Raw genomic sequence first — 17,155 nt, 5'->3', positions numbered from 1 at the left:
AACGTAGTGGAGTATGGGCAGATCGGAATGATCACGTCATACTTAAACAGGTGCATATCTTATATGCATGTCTTCTTCATTTGGAATGATTGCAATCGGAATGACAAAGAAGTCTCCATGCAAACCCGGCTACTTGTGTGCCAACCTGCACAAAATATTTACTCTTAAAAAAAAAAAAAAAAAAGTCAAATTTCTGAAATACTTTTAAGCTTCCCAGGCAGTGCTTTTGGTTTGTTTATGTTTTGAAATATTTTTTTTTCTGTTCAGAAAAATGTACAGGTGTATCTCAATAAATTAGAATATAAGTGGTGCAGAGATGATCATAATTTTTGATCATATTTGTGATCAATTGTTTAGTGGCTTAACCCTTCAAGCAGTTATTTGAAGTTCTAACGGCGAGACAGAATCTAACGATAGTCTATGCTCTTTATTTTTTATTCTTTTTTTTTATTCTTTTTTTTTTTTTTTCCCCCTGTGTGAAAAGCAGAAATGTACCTGCTGCATGCTGAGTCAGTTGTGAAACTCTTATTGTGGTATACTCCCCCCTGGTGGCCAAGGCCTGCACAACAGATTAAAAGGAAGGCAGCATCGTAAAAACTTTGATTGTAATATTGTTAGCCTAACAGGATAATCAATTGTGGGAAACTAGAAAAAAAACAGACAACAAATTTAACAAACAAGAGTCAAGTTGCCTCAGTACAAACTCAGCTGATTACCACAAGTTGGATGAGAGAGAATCAGCACAGATGTACAGAGAAAAACACCACTTTAAGCAAGCACAAAATGACTTGTGCAATTGTGCTATTAGAATAGAATTCAACTTTGTCATTGCACTGTCACAAGTTCAGAACAACGAAATGCAGTTTGCATCCATCCAGAAGTGCTTTTGCAAAATAAATTATATTTAAAAATAAGATATAAACAGTATATACACATAATTGCAGGCTATAAATATGTATGCAGTATTGATAAACGGCTAATTAATTATAATTGTATATGACTATCTCTACAGTATTTACAGATATTTATTTATAGTAGTGCAATTATGATCAGGAGACAGTGTTCAAGAGTAACTGCAGTGGGGAAGTAGCTATTCTGATATCTAGTGGTCTTAGTATTAGGCTAACAATATTCAAATTTATTCAAAGTAAATGTTTTTTTTTGTTAGTTGTCAACATAATAAATGAAATAACGAAAAATAGAACCTTTTTTCATTTGCTAAATTCATTTTCTGCATTTAATGACATTACATAATAAAATAACTATATTCGATATTCAGATTTATTGAGATGCACCTGCATCTATGCCAGGTTTCATAAGTAGTTTAAAAAAAAATATATATATATATATATATATATATATTTTTTTTTTTTATTGTATTGGGCTGTATATGCAGTATTTGAAGCTTCAAATTACTTTTTAATTTATCCCGTTAAATGTGCCTAATATGTGTATGTCTGTATAATGTTATCTGCAGGAGATGACTATCAGCGCATTAAGTTTGGTGTTGATGAGGTCATGGACTCCAAGCCCGTCGGTGGCGTGAACGACTCTTTGTACAAGGTGTCGAGCACCTTGAACCCGCAGGCTCCCGAGTTCATCCTGGCCTGCCAGTCGGCCCAGAAGACCCAACCGACGACGACTCCGGCGGGCGCCGCCCCAGACGGAAGCCACTTCAACTCTGAGGACGGGCCTGACTCGGAGGCCTCGGCCTTGGACAATCATCAGGCGTGCCAGGACGTGGACGGGCTGCCTGGTGGCCTGGGACAGCGAGAGAGGAAGAAAAAGAAAAAGCGACCACCGGGGTACTACAACTACCTGGACCCATCAGCGGGCTGCAACAACAACAACAGCAGCAGCAGTAGTACTGTAGATGGGACGCCTGTGACGGCACTCGTGAATGGACACGCACTTGGTGTCTCGCAGCACAGTGCCGAGGATGCGGACTGTAAGACTTTATCGGAGACCGGCCTTTCTTCTCCGAGCGCCGTCTCCACGGCGACAGCTGCTCCGACATCCACTGCCAATCAGAGGACTTGTGATAGCCCTGATGACTTGTTGTCGGACTTAGGGGCTGCCTCTTTATCAGATGGCAACAATGCAATTTCCCCCTCTTCGTCCTCATGTCAGAGCAGAAGCATGACTGAGGGAGCAAGGACTGCAGATGAGCAGCCAGATCATTTGGCTCCACAGAGCCCCGAACTTTCAGATAGTCCACAGAGCCCACGGTCCAAGTCACCGCTTCCTGCTTCTGCTGTTACGACTACTGAATCGGAGGGAGGGGAGGTGGCAGAGAGTAACGGGCTGGCAGAGTCCGCCACTCCTTTTGGTGCACATGGACATAAGGAAGACGGTGAGAGTGCAGATTTGACCCAGCAGGTCTCTCCGCACTGTGCTGCCCAAACGCCGGCGGCGGAGTCGACGCATTCGCCTGCAGTTCCGGCCACGCCTACTACCAACCCCCCCAAATCTTGGGCTAGCCTCTTCCACAACTCTAAGCCACTTCCTGGTAGCCCTCCGGCCTTTGTGGAGGTTAAGAATGCCGTGGAAGTTGCTGCCCCTCCTCTCCTGACACCAGAGACACCTGAGGAGAAACCTATTGAGGTCAAAGAAGGCCCTGTCCATGTATCTGAGGATCCTATGGCTCCTAAGCTTGCAGGTATTCTGTGAAGATGCGTCATGTTGCTGCTGTACAAAAACGCACACTATGGAAAGCCGTTTGAGTGTTTTAAAGTCCATGCACTAGTAGGGCTGCACAATTAATCAAATTTTAATCGTGATCATGATTTTGGCTGCCACGATTAAATTGACATGATCATTGGTGGTATTTAAAAGTAATGAAATGCCCGCACAACTCTGTTGCACATATCTAGTCAAGCGCTTTCTGAACCAGTAGTCAGCCAACCACAAGGGGGGGAAGCATGGTTCAGGCTTTAATCCACCTTTATTTCTATGCCCCATGAGGCTGTGCATGAATTGTGGAAGTGTTTTCCAGTTTGAATTGAAACTGACGTTTTGCTTACATGATAACTGATTGTGCAAGTCCACTTTCTATGACAGTTACAGACTTAAACAGTGTAGGAATGCTAGTTGGTGTGGCTTAAAGGATAAAACACTTCTATCCCCCTTCTTGCTAATATAGCGGGGATGCAGCGCAAAGTGGCCAGTGACCATGTACGGTCACGTTTTGCTACTTCATGACTAATGTTGCTTCAGACGGTATGGCAATGAGCAGTCTGCAAATATCTGAGGTGTGTCGGGACCTGTACCGATTATCGAAACATTGTCTCCTCGTCCGGGTAAGCAATAAGGTGGCTTAAGCTGCCATAGTTAGCCATTGTAATTTAATTAAAAAATAATTTATTGTAAAATGTTAAGCCCTATTTTTTAAAGCGAAAAATACAGATGCCCCCCCTCTAACATGATGAATAATTGTGCTAATCACAATTACAATGTTGATCAAAATAATGGTAGCATTTTGGCCATAGTCATGCAGCCCTACGTATGACACACTATTGTGGCAAAACTGCACAAGTTGACATCAGTGTGCTACAACTCTTACTACAGGTGAAGTGTTGGAAGGTATGCCAAATTTGCCCTACAAGTGTGCATGGGAAAAAAAAATACTAGCAGCCTATGGAAAGCTGCTTGAGCATGCCTTCCCTTGAAAGCCATCCGTCGGACTAGTATGCCAAAGGTGGGAAAAATTGTTACGAGTAGACATTAATGTGCCCTTGTCGTTCTGCTAGTGTACTGAATTGTTCTGCTTGTGAGGGCAAAGCGTGTGAGGTACTCGCACGTGGACCTTGAGCTAGATAACAAGGGTAGTGAATAAGTGCTTTCCTTAGAGTAGCTGCTTATTCAACTTGGGGTCTCACATTGATATGCAGTATCTTTTTGACCACATGATGGCAGTGTTTGTCCAGGTTTATGAGCCGCCAATGAGAGCAGAGGGGAAAGGGGAAGTTTTTTTTTTTATTAATTTTTTTTTTTTTTTTTTTTTTTTTTTTTTTTTAAAGTCACATTAGTGAAGTGGGTGTCTAGTTAATCCTCACCTGGAGATCTTGCAAATGTGACAATAAGGACATAGAGAAACAATCTGGACACTTTTCAGTTCTTTTGTATGCACTTGATGTGCATCATTGTAGGTCAGTGTTTTTGTCCAGTGTGTAAAATGACTGCTTTCGCTGCATGATTAATAGGACTGGACAAGACAATGCCTGGCAAACAAGGAAATGTGTACGCAGGCTTGTTTTTGTTTTTAGGTTCCTCCTCTGGAGCATTTTCAGAGTCGGAGAGGCTCACAGATGGCTTAAATTTGACTGATATCCAAGAACACATTTGTAGCCATTAACACAAAACAGAACTTTAGTCTGTATGTGATTTCAATTTTACACAATTACTGTATTGTGAACGATATTGTTTTTGTGACTTGTATGGAAGTGTTGTCCCATTATGATACATGTGGTATTCTAAGTGAAGTGAGTCTTTGGTTTATGAATTTGTTTTGCTTTAGAATTCAACAAAAAGCTAGAATTGAGTAGAGGTTGTCCAAATACCCCAATGACCCCCCACTTTTCCACGTTACCATGGGAGCTGTTTTAATGGCAGTCTCCCTTCCTAGGCGTGGTACAGCATAACCTTACTCCCGTTCAGATGTCTCTTACGTTGCTTTCACAAGAGACACGGCTGGAAGAAGGAACATGTTACAATATGAGAACATCTGATTGCATGATGATGCTAAGTGTAAAATGAACCTGCCTATTTAAGATTGTTGTCTGTTTGAATCCCCAGAACTTATTGAGAATGTGAAGTTGATACATAAACCAGTGTCTTTGCAGCCGAGAGGACTTGTCAACAAAGGAAACTGGTGCTACATCAACGCTGTATCCTTTCAACATCTGCCTTCAGAAATGTGTAATAACTAGGGGTGCTAAAAAAAAATCGATTCGGCGATATATCGCGATACATCGCGCGATTCTCGAATCGATTCAATAATCGGCAGAATCGTTTTTTGTTTTTTTGTTTTTTTAGGATTCACACCTTGAGCATGGAAGAATGTTATATGAATGGAACATTAAGCCTTAATATTTTATTTTAATGCTGTTCAAACATGAAACAGATTACAACCTCTATAAGACTGAAATTTCAGATAAATAATACATTTTCATATAAATCTTACACTCTACAAGCTTACTGATTAGTATTTTCTAAATTTGAATGAAAAAAAATCGCAACAATCGACTTATAAATTCGTATCGGGAGTAATCGGTATCGAATCGAATCGTGACCTGTGAATCGTGATACGAATCGAATCGTCAGGTACTAGGCAATTCACACCCCTAGTAATAACTCTTTTTACCCTTTTTTCTTAGTAGCACTGCTCAATTAAACAGGTTGTTGTGCGTTTGGTTTCATGCAGCATTTCGTTAGGGTTTAAATTTTCTGTTTAGGCTTTTTTGTCTTGGGAAGCCCCACCAATTATTTGTGTTAGCATCAAATTGTACACAGACATAAATGGCTACCTCTTGCATTGTCCTGATTATTTGTACCAAAATGTACATTGACAGATGGGTGTATTGTCTGAATGAAAACATACAATACTAGTTTGTGATTCAGCGATTGCCAAGTTGCCAACTACTGTTCTACAGCAAATTAGTGCGATTATCAGCTGTGCAGCGGGAAATTATGTTCACTATATTTCTGGAGCACTTTAAAAAGAAACAACCACAGCTGCGACAAAGTGCTATGCATAGTAAAAGTGTTGGTTGAAGATAGATGTTCCAATCACATTGTTTTTGCACCCGAGTCCAAGTCATTTGATTTTGAGTACCTTCTGATGCAGAGTCCTGATGGGTACCTCTGCAGTGAAATACAATGAAGAAAAATCAGACCAAATCCAAATTGTCTCAATTATCTCATGATTATTTATTTTTTAATGATATTTAAAGATAATACCTTTTTTATGGCTCTAAATCAGCAGTGTTTAAGATTAAGTAAAGAGCGCAACTATTGTTAACTTTTGTAATTAAGAACATTTAAAAATCCAGTCCTTTTCAGACGATTTCGTTCATCTCAAAATCACGTGATCTCTGATCGCATTGATTGGATCATGATAAGCCTAGTTTTAGAGATCTAAGAATTATAACCAACACTAGAAATAAAACAAAGTAATAAGGATAATAATAACATGGTATTAAATAATAAAATAGAAGATTACAAAAAGTGTCAAATTATCATCACTGCCTTTGCAAAGTATACTTGTCAATTACATTTTTTTCAACGGGGCAAGATGGGGGAGAATCTGATTATGCTCCACTGTAAATGTCAAACTTGGAAAAAACTCAACTGATGCCCAACCACCAGTAGATGACATCAATGCCCCATTTTATACAAAATAAACATAGTTTGAGAGTCTATGGGAGAATGGATGCATTTTGTGCAACCTACATTTTTCTGCTGTCGATTACGGTGTGTATATATACACAGGACTGTCTCAGAAAGTTAGAATATTGTGATAAAGTCCATTGTTTTCTGTAATGCAATTAAATAAGCAAAAATGCCATACATTCTGGATTCATTACAAATCAACTGAAATATTGCAAGCCTTTTATTGTTTTAATATTACTGATTATTACCTTTTCAGTAAAATATCCTATCTTAAAATATGAGAATATTTAAAAGTCATAATAAAAAAAGCCATAATCAGCAATATTAAAACAATAAAAGGTTTGCAATATTTAGTCCATTATTTTCTATAATGCAATTTAATAAGCAAAAATGCCATACATTCTGGATTCATTAAATCAACTGAAATATTGCAAGCCTTTTATTGTTTTGATATTGCTGATTATGGCTTTTTTTTTTATTATGACTTGGTCTGAGGAGATATTCTCATATTTTAAGATATGCTATTTGGCTGAAAAGGTAATAATCAGCAATATTAAAACAAAAGGCTTGCAATATTTCAGTTGATTTGTAATGAATCCAGAATGTATGGCATTTTTGCTTATTTAATTGCATTATAGAAAATAATCCTAACCATAATATTCCAATTCTTAAAAAAAAATAAAATAAAAAAAAATGAGACAAGGCAGAAAGAGTCTATTCTGTCATTTGGCAGACACGGTTTATATATAATATACATGTGGGTATTGAAAAATGTGAAATTTTCTAAAATAGCTGGCCGTGAATAAGTTAAAATATGCTTCTTTTACAAACTAACTCCTGTTGTGCCTTTTGTCTTAGACTAAACCGTAAGTCCTTATATTGACTGCCTGTTATTCTTCCAACACATGGCAGAATGTGCTACTGTGTATCCACCTGTTGCCTTTCATACATAACTTGCCATACACTCACACACATTTTATTTTATGACTAAATTGAGATGGGTTTGTCAGTGTTTCAGTATATTTTTATGACCACTTTGGTCTGGTGGTGTGCTGTGAGATTTTTCTAATAAAATCTGTCCTTGGCTGAAATGTTGGGAAATGCTGATCTCATGAATCATCAACCATCTTTTCACCCTGCCAGTTTTTCTTTCCTGACTCGAAGCCCTCAGACTCTGCAAGCCCTGATCGCGTGTCCCCCCATGTATCACCTGATGAAGTCCATTCCTCTACACAGTGAAGCACAGAGACCGTGCACATCCACTCCCATGATAGACAACTTGTGAGTAACGTTGTTGTGCTATGGTGTTGACTGAATGCGCTTTGCTGACTGGTGGCCTTTTGTGTCTTAACTATCAAGCGTGAGGCTGGTGAATGAGTTCACGAACATGCCGGTGCCTGCTAAACCCAAACCTGGTAAGATGCTTTTCCTGAAGATGGTTTGACATCATTTCTTCTCTTGGCAACACTGACCCAATGCGTTGTCCGCAGCTGTTGGCGATAAGGTGGTGAAAGACATTCGGCCCGGCATTCCCTTTGAGCCAACGTACATTTACAGACTCCTCACACTCATCAAGTCCAGTCTCTCTGAAAAGGTATGCCGCCTCAAATTCTTTGACTTTGTTGTATCAAGGTGTTGCATATTTATTTTTTCATGATCTCTGGAACACTCAGTGCTGGAAGTCAAGTGTTCTTAGTTTTACAAAATGCACACTTTTAATTACAATGTGACTAGGTGTGGAAATGTAAGCATTAAATGTGCTGAATCCAGCAATACCTCAAAATGTATTTTCTTGCGAATTGTACAAAAACAACAAATTTAATGAGCGTGTCTGCGCACACCTTCATGCGATGTTTTCTATGAAGGTAGGCATTTTTGTTTTAATTGGTGCTGACATGCTTCCAGGGACGACAGGAAGATGCAGAGGAGTATCTCGGCTTCATTCTTAACGGGCTACACGAGGAGATGCTGGCTTTGAAAAAACTAATCTCGCCTCAGGAAGAGAGTAAGCACCTTTGACGGACTGTTCAATTGATGAGAGACACTGACGTGGCGCTTTTCAGTAAATAAACATTCACATGATCATGTCATGTGTTTTCCCTCATTTCTTTTTTTGAGCAGAAATCCCCACACCCAACGGCCCAGAGTCGCTGCCAGGTGTGGAGGAAGACGACGCCGACAAGGACGAAGAAGGGAGCGAGGACGAGTGGGAGCAAGTTGGCCCCCGTAACAAGACTTCCATCACACGCCAAGCCGACTTTGTCCGCACGCCCATCACTGACATATTTGGAGGACACATTAGGTACGCGGACCAAACCAAAACTAAAATAGCGGCGCTGCTTCTGTGAATGTCTCATGAGAGAGAAGGCGTGTGGTAGCCGCCCACAGACACACTTAACCTCTGGCCCGCTTGAAAGGCAAGACCCAGAGTGGGCGAAGCTGCTCTTAATAATATGTTGTATGAGCTTCTGGTCTGGCACAGTCCACATTATTTTCTCAACATTGTTTTGAAGCAGAAAAATAGAACACAGGGTTGCGGGGGTGTATATTTGTCTGCTCTTTTGCTCTCTATGGTTATTTTTGGCACTTGTAAGTGTAATTTAGCGAAGAATTTGTTGCCCCATGACAATGTGATTGTCACAGGATCTTTCATTCAGTATGTAGCTGTTAATGCAGGGGGTTCCAAAAATGTCTTTTGCAGCCTTTTCTCACATTACTCATTAAATTTTGTTTAGGTATTTATTGACAGATACAAGTCAAATGTGTTAAAGTACAGTAAGTTAAAAAGAATTTCATTCCTGCATGTTCACAAATGTTTAAACTGGTTTCTGTCAATTTCCAAACAAGACTTATAATACAGACCAGTGGATTGGACAACATGAGGAAACCTTTAATTTGGAATTACACAAATTTTGTCGTCCAATATCTTTCATTTTTGACTGTTGCTGGTTTTGTGCTTTTGGCTGATTAGATTCTGACTGTAACTATACAAAATGGAGAATATTTGCCTTTAATGTAATTGTCACTCAATGACCCGAAGTGTTATCTGACCTTATTGTTCTGCTCGTGCGGCAGGTCGGTGGTTTATCAGCAGAACTCCAAGGAGTCGGCCACACTGCAGCCCTTCTTTACACTGCAGCTCGATATCCAGTCGGAGAAGGTCCGCACTGTCCAGGAGGCCTTGGAAACGCTGGTTGCCCGAGAGTCGGTTCAGGGCTACACTTCCAAAAGCAAGCAAGAGGTATGAAAGAAGTGCCACATGTGGATGCTACGTGCTGTTAGACATCACTTGTACCACAGCTTCTTGGCTTGCACACCGAGTTTTAGTTGGCTCATTTGTTAGTAAAACAAAAATGCAAGATTGTTTTCAACCTGTTATTTGCAAAAAATTTCACGGGAGTGGCTGAGACTTGGTGTCCTCTAATAGTTTAACATATGGTGGATATTTTTTTAACTTTTTTTAGAGGGGGCTGCTTAAGGTTATCTTCATTTTGGGTTGACTTCAACCTGCTGCAGAGACACAATGTTGTGTGTTTTAATGCCTCCAAAACACCAACATGATTTACAAGTCATCACTTGGCGAGATCGAAATGTTCTCTTCTGTTCTCTCGTCGCCTTCTCTCTTATTTGCAACATTTTTTTTATTGCATTTTATCTTAAGTTCCACACTTATAAATCAGCGTTACCCAAACTTTTTCATGGTCTGGGACAAATCTTGTTACCCCCACAATTAGTCATGATTGCGCACACTTTCATCCCTGGTGTCAGATTGAGGTCAGTCGGAGGGTGACTCTGGAGGAGCTGCCCCCCGTCCTGGTGCTCCATCTCAAGAGATTTGTCTTTGAGAAGACTGGAGGCTGTCAGAAACTCAACAAGATCATTGAGTACCCCGTTGATCTGGAAATAAGCAAAGGTATGACTGTTTTAAGAGACCACGGTCCTTATAAAACCTTTTATTGTAGGCTTTATTTGCCAGACACCTCAATAAATTCAGGCTTTTATATTTATTGTACAACTCTTGAATGTAAATGTCTCTGTCACATGGCAAATACTGGCCTACATTCTGTTTACACGCCTATTTTCAAGCACTGCCGTTCACTTTTGTGGCTGCCAATAATGACAGCAATAGAACAGGATGCAACTCAGTTTGTACTTAGCCTTTCATGTGAAATCCTGCAGACCTCCTGTCTTCTGGAGTGAGGAGCAAAGTTGTGAAAGGCCAAAGAACGTACAGGCTCTTTGCAGGTGAGTTCAGCGACTTTGTTTTGTATTCATTTTGTAACAGTTTTATTTTACTCGTGTTCAGATGGTGTATTGGGAGCACTATTTCTCAACACTGGCCAGAAATGATCTTTTTTTTTTTTTTTTTTCCATTTCAATGACTGATTACCCCCTCACAGCTTCTAAAAGACTGATAACAGTTAGTTGTTTTTTTTTGGCGCCTGAAATTTGACGTGCCATTGGCAACCCCCAATCCCATACAAAATGATCGTTTTTTGTTTTGTTTTTTTGTTTGTTTGTTTTTTTTGTTTTTGTTTTTTTTGACAGCCTAATGCATTTTTGGATTGTGAGACCCCAACCATGACAAGGAATAAATGTGTAGATGACTTACCGCACACAAATGTATACCACCACCCCAGCAGATTTCTGCCGAAGTAATAAGACTGACCTGTGAGAGGTAATGTGGTGCCACGTGGTATCAAAGCTGCCATAAAATAAGACGCTAGGCTAACTGTTAGCTTATTGGGTAGCTATATTGTGGTTGCAAACACTTATCATTTTTATTGTAGTAAATGACTTGTGTTTTATATAAACACTCAACACAACCAGTTGCTCAGTTTTTTGCCACTGTCAATTCAATGTACTGGTAGGACGACTCAGTCGCATCGCACTATGTCATAGTAGTGTGAAAATGATGACAACATTGACATACTCGTAGGACAACCACACGTTACTAGTAAGACAAACCTGTGCACTAGTTGACATCTTTGTTACTGCTAATGAAACGCCAGATTTTTTATTTTTTTTTTAATTCAATAATGTCACAAGTCACAAGTAGTACAGAACAAAGTTGTCAACTAGTGTAGTTTTCCTCACTAAAGACGTGTAGTTGCGCTACTAGTGAAGCCAAAGAGCATATTGGTAAGTTGACATGAAATTTTCATTTAAATGTTGCCCTTTGAGTTTGAGCATATATAATGCTGCGTTCTCACCAAAAGCGAGGGATGGCGATACGGCGGCGCGTTTGCATTGTAGTCAATGGAGTTTGGGCGCAACGGAACGAAAGTGCGTGGGGCGGCGTGGAGGACACGTTTCGCGCGTTGGGACACGGTGCGCAGCAGTGAAAATCCGCACATTCGTGACGAAAATCCGCATATTCGTCGAAGTTCAAAAAATACAATTTTTTTCGCGTTTCGCATCGCGGTAGCCAATCGAGTACGGGCCACGTCACACACAGTGTGCTCTCTATTGTCACCCCGAGCGCAACAACACGGCCAGCCGTGACAGAATGATGATCAAGAAAGTGCTGGTAAGCCTGTTTACTTGCTTTTGAACTGTACCGACTTAGCAGCAGTGCTTATTATTAATGCCAAAGCTATTTTTAGTACAAATGCCGGCTGCCAGATTTCCACTAAAAAAAAGTGAAAGTGCTATCACGGACCTCAAAAGAGGAGAAAATAGTGCCACGGCTGTTTTGTTTCAGGAAAGAAGTGGAAGTAGTTGGCGGCGCCCACTTATCATTGACTCGCTAAAGTGCTCGATTTCCTTGTTCACCAAGGGACACGCCTCCTCCGCTCCAGTGCTCACGAAAGCGCGAATGAGCAGCAATCATTCCAAAAACACTCTACACGGTGAAACGCTTGCGAAGGGAGCGTTCCAGTTCGCCTTTTCGGATTTGGTGAGAACGTAGCATTAAATATCCTTAAGAATCATTTTAAAATAACTAGGGTGCTCTAGGACAACAGCTGTCTTAAAAGTGGTTTTCCTCTACTGCCTTACACCACTGTACTAAATTTTTCCAGCTTTGGACATTACTAATGGGAATTTTGGTGTGACTGGGTTTACGAGTTCGGCCAAGTACTGTAGTGTTAATCATGCAGCACAATTTACTAGTAAGGTTTAATTGAGTGCTAGTAGGCCAAAAGTGTTATGAGTGGGAAAAAAAATATAGTACGACATAGAGGTGGGAATCTTGGGGCACCTCACGATTCGATTGCGATTACGATTCAGAGGCTACGATTCGATTATAAAACGATTATTGATTTCCCCCCCAGGCAGCAGAAAAAAACCAATGTATTTTGGTGCTTTTAATGTTTCGTACATTAGTTACAAAAATAGTACAAAAGTCCTCTCAGGCCTACATAAACTACTATTTCAGTATCAAGTTAACAGTTCAAAACAGTAAATAAAATACTCAAGTCCTCATTCTGTAACAACAGCTTTTAAGTATATTCAGTCTTCAACAGAATAAAACATAGCATTGAGCAAAAATATATTATTTTTATCCACTCAAAAGTGCATTGAGGTATAAATGAAAGACAATGTGAACTACTACTTCAATACAAATGCCTATAAAAAAAAAAGTGCTTTCCTGCTTTTTAAGTTGTGTAAAGATGAACATGTAAACATTAAAGTTTCTCAGAGGTACAAAAAAAAAAAAAAAACTCAAGTGCTTTTCTGCTTTTTAACTTGTGTAAACATGAACGTGTAAACATTAATGGGATCGTTCGGCTTTTTTAACATGAATCTCGATTTGATCCTCACCTCCCGTGTGTGCGATCAGCACTGACTTCTTTCTGACAGCGTTCGGTGACACCAGTTCTGGTTCGACGTTGGACGAGAAGAAAATAAAAAAGAAAATAGTCCAGCAAGCTGGCTGGGGTCTCGGAAATAAAGCGTTTTTCTTCTAAAAACTTTTTGTTTTCAAAAGCGTGATACATTTCCACCACAATACTCTTTTCTGAATAAAGTCAGACGCCATTACCGCCAGCCACTACTTTTCTGTTCGTTCGTTCGTATCACTGCGCGGCGCCCTGTAGAACGCTAACCGACGCACTGCAGCCAGCTAGCTGATACTTCCGCCTCAAGTTGTTTGCCTTTTCGGAGCAGGTCTGATGTCATGAAGAGGTGGGTTGGTCAGCTCAGCCATGCTTGTTGTTGTTTTGAATCTCGAGGCATGAGTTGTGGATGTGTACTCTCGGTCCGTCCCAAAAAGCGTCCCGAAGACCGCGCGCACTACTGCGTTTCAGTTCCGCGTACTTTTCGCTCGTTTCGCTTCCCTTGGCATATTTATATAATCGGAATTTGGACGTTTGTGAATCGTTCTCGATTGTTCCACGGCCGAATCGTGAATAATCTAAGAATCGGAAATTTTGCACACCTCTAGTACGACACAACCTTTTTACCAGTGTGCTTAATTGTCGTACTGGTGAGGACCAAGTACTTGACATCAATTAACTAATTTGCTCCCAAAAACATATAATTAAGTTCTATTCTAAATATTTAAAGTGTCGCAAAGGCATATTTATACGTTTTTTGTTTGTTTGTTTTTTTAATGCTAGAGCAAACAGAAGGCTTTGATGCAGCCTCTGAACTGCATAGAACGGTTGAAGCAATGGTAGTTATTACAAAAACGGCCAGCAGGTGGCAGCAGAGTATGAGATCAACCAGGGCTGTTGCAAACGAGCTGATTTCCCCACAGTTCGAAACAGATTTGTGAATAATGATTAAACTTAGCTAAATTCTAATGCTAATTGCTGTAAAATGGAAAAAAGATAAATATATATATTTTTTCCTGATGAAAGAAGAGACTAATCTTTTCTTTTGGTGGGTTCCATGTTTTTATAGCAATCGAACACAATATTCTGTGGGCCTTGCAAAATCAGTCAAAACCCAGTAAAACAATTGGGAGCGAAGGGGGTTGCTTCAGTGAAAATGGCCGGGAGTGAATGAGCTAAATGCTCAAATGGCTTTTCACATGCATTACTGTTTTATCATCTTGCTCAAATTCAGAAAGGAGTGCTTTAAAAAGAGATGTTTGTCTTTGTCCCCGGCAGTGGTCTATCACCACGGGAACAGCGCAACAGGCGGTCACTACACCACGGATGTCTTCCACATCGGTCTTAACGGCTGGCTGCGCATCGACGACCAGGCGGTGAAGGTGATCAACCAATACCTGGTGGTCAAGCAGATTGCAGAGCGCACGGCTTACCTGCTGTACTACCGCCGCGTTGACCTCTTGTAGGCGCGCATACACATACACGCACGCACATCGCCAGCGGAGCAGGCGAAAAGCATACACGCACACACATCCATGCCTAACAACTCCCCTCATCTTACACGTGACACACACAAACACATGTGGAACATATGAACAGGAACACTGCCCGACTTTGTTCTCTTGCAAGATTTTCCTCCTCTTCCCTCGTGTCCCTGTTTCCTTGAGAGCCAGCTTTTCCAGCACCTCTTCCCAAGAGGAGACACAAGTTGCATTCACCAAGAATTCCTTGCAACGGCTCGCTCTTCTCTGTGCACCACTGCTGTCGTTTTCTGTTCGTCTCAACAAAAAAGAAAAAAAAATGTAAAAGAATAGCCGTTTCAAATGGAGAACTGCGAACTGGACTGCTGTGGTATCGTCTCCCAACGGAGCGGAACCACCCGGAATTATCAGTGTTGGCTTTTTTTTTTTTTCATTAGGAGAGCCACAGTGAAAAGGCCCGTTTTTGGATGAGCGCATTGACCAGGCCTAGCACCAGCATCGTCGTCATCATCCCAAGCCTGCTCATCTCCTCTTCCTCGCCCAGGTACAGGTTGAGCTCTCAAACACATTGAGGGCTGGGCTCCACGGAATCTGAAGTGAACACTCTGGGTCTTTGTCTGCAAAGAGTATCTAAACAAAGTCTTTATTGCGCTTTAGAATTTAAGATAGCTTTCTGTGCACAAAGTATAACTGATGATTATAATGTGGCAGGCATATTTGCAACTATTTAGACTAAAATGTAAAAACACAACAAAACATGCAGTCCTGAAGGACTTTGCTTGTTTTTAGATTGTTTGCACTGGAGATGGCAATTAATCAAAAGATAGATTCCACTGCAAGAGCTGCCCTCGTTTACTTTGTACATTTCCTTTTGGATCCATTTGTCGTCATCTGTATCGCCCCCACTCGCCAGATGGCTCGTCAGTGTTTCAGAGCCACAGCACCCATCCAGCTCCCCCCAATAACTCAGCTGTGGGGGACAGGGGTGACAGCCTTAGGTTCCATCTGTGATCTTTTCCCCACCCGGATCGGGTGGGCATTTTGAAGTCGCACGTCCCCGCTGTTTGTGCGGTATCTTGAAGGGTGCGAAAAAAGTAGGCCACACCAGTGCTCGGATATGTGCACAGTTGCACAGACACACAAATGGAGATAGTGTTTGCTTTTGTTGATCATATTTTTTTTCTTTTTTTGCATAATTCATTGACTGTGACGATTTTTGTTTGTTCAACCTACTAAAATGTTAGTTCTTGTTTCGGTCGCTTATAGGATGCCCTCACGTTCATGCTCCCCGCTGACTTACGCTTGCATTTGAATTGGATGTTTTCAAAGGAAAAGACACAGGCTAAAGCACAACGATGACTAAAGATGTAGTTCTTTGCTCCATACTTAATTCAATGTCTCAACCACTTTCGCCAACATTGCATTTTTCACCAAGTACGTGACAAGGAGTTTTATTCAAGTGCACCCCGTACCGCCAAAAGAAACATTGTCATTAAAGTCTCTGTAAAGTGAAAAAAAAGTTTTGAAGAGTGCTGTCAACAACTTGGGCGAATTTGAATGATTAAAAACAAGCAAAACTGTAGGTGTACATAAGGAGGCTTCAAAGTCTGTTAAAAAACAACCAAAACAACAATCAAGGAGCTGTCTCTGCTCACAAATGCTGCAAAATCCATAAAACTACACCCTTCTGAAAAATGGATGCTACTTGGTCTAGCATCTTATTTTATGCTAACGCATCTCTACATGTTTCGCCACAAAAATCAACTGAAAGCCTACGGTGGATGGAATATATTCCACCAGGTCGTTGCGGGGCTTTGCACCCGGCACTAATAGGCGCTAGCCACCAGCTCGCTTGCGAGTCAACAGCTTGTAGTAATAAACTCATAATTGGATCATAACCAGTGATTCAAATTGTGGTGAGCGGATGTTTGTCACCAGGCCTCATTTGAGTTGCCCCCAAATTATTGGCCAAACTGAAAAAGTAAAAAACACAGTATTATATCTTCACACTTCTGTTCTACTTGGTTCAAATCTCTGAATTCACTTTACAGGGTCTTTAAGGTAGCTCCAGAATTCAACACTTATTTTAAGACAAATTTAGTAGAACTTGTGGGTTTTAAAGTTTAAAACCTTTGCCAACGAAACCAAAGGACACCATATTGGACCCCTGCTTATTTTTAAGAAACATTTTGGCTGTCTTCATCTCCTGTGCACAAATTGTACTGCAAACTTTGTAGTGCTTCTTCCCAAACTGTGACATTGATTTTCATTTGCATATTTATTCCCCAAAGAATCAGAAGAATGTCAGGACATTTGGACTTTGATCCGGACATCGTGAGGTTTCCAATTGCTTCATGTGTGTCTTTGGTCTGAGCTCCTAACACTGTCTGCCGGGGTTATACAACTATCTTTTTGTCTTTTGAATTTCAGGCCGCCGCCATTCTATTTTGTTTGTTGTTCAAATAAAGGATTGTGCAAAAAGCAGTTTGCTAATAATGACATGGA

General features: G+C 40.6%; 1 protein-coding gene across 2 annotated transcripts in view; it reads left to right on the top strand.

The window, feature by feature from the left end:
* usp10 (ubiquitin specific peptidase 10) overlaps positions 1-17,155 on the top strand; it is a 26,498-nt gene extending 9,343 nt beyond the window's left edge. For both annotated transcript variants that reach the window (XM_077518504.1, XM_077518503.1), the window contains 11 exons: positions 1,478-2,659; positions 4,795-4,886; positions 7,562-7,671; positions 7,750-7,805; positions 7,881-7,984; positions 8,296-8,395; positions 8,512-8,692; positions 9,466-9,631; positions 10,159-10,303; positions 10,570-10,635; positions 14,448-17,155. In XM_077518504.1, the coding sequence (XP_077374630.1) occupies positions 1,478-2,659; positions 4,795-4,886; positions 7,562-7,671; positions 7,750-7,805; positions 7,881-7,984; positions 8,296-8,395; positions 8,512-8,692; positions 9,466-9,631; positions 10,159-10,303; positions 10,570-10,635; positions 14,448-14,635 (2,390 nt within the window). In that variant the 3' untranslated portion in view covers positions 14,636-17,155. The remainder of the gene's footprint in view (positions 1-1,477; positions 2,660-4,794; positions 4,887-7,561; positions 7,672-7,749; positions 7,806-7,880; positions 7,985-8,295; positions 8,396-8,511; positions 8,693-9,465; positions 9,632-10,158; positions 10,304-10,569; positions 10,636-14,447) is intronic.

Source organism: Festucalex cinctus, chromosome 4 (genome assembly GCF_051991245.1).
Source record: "Festucalex cinctus isolate MCC-2025b chromosome 4, RoL_Fcin_1.0, whole genome shotgun sequence".
Lineage (NCBI taxonomy): Eukaryota > Metazoa > Chordata > Actinopteri > Syngnathiformes > Syngnathidae > Festucalex > Festucalex cinctus.
This window is presented reverse-complemented; position numbering and strand designations above follow the sequence as displayed.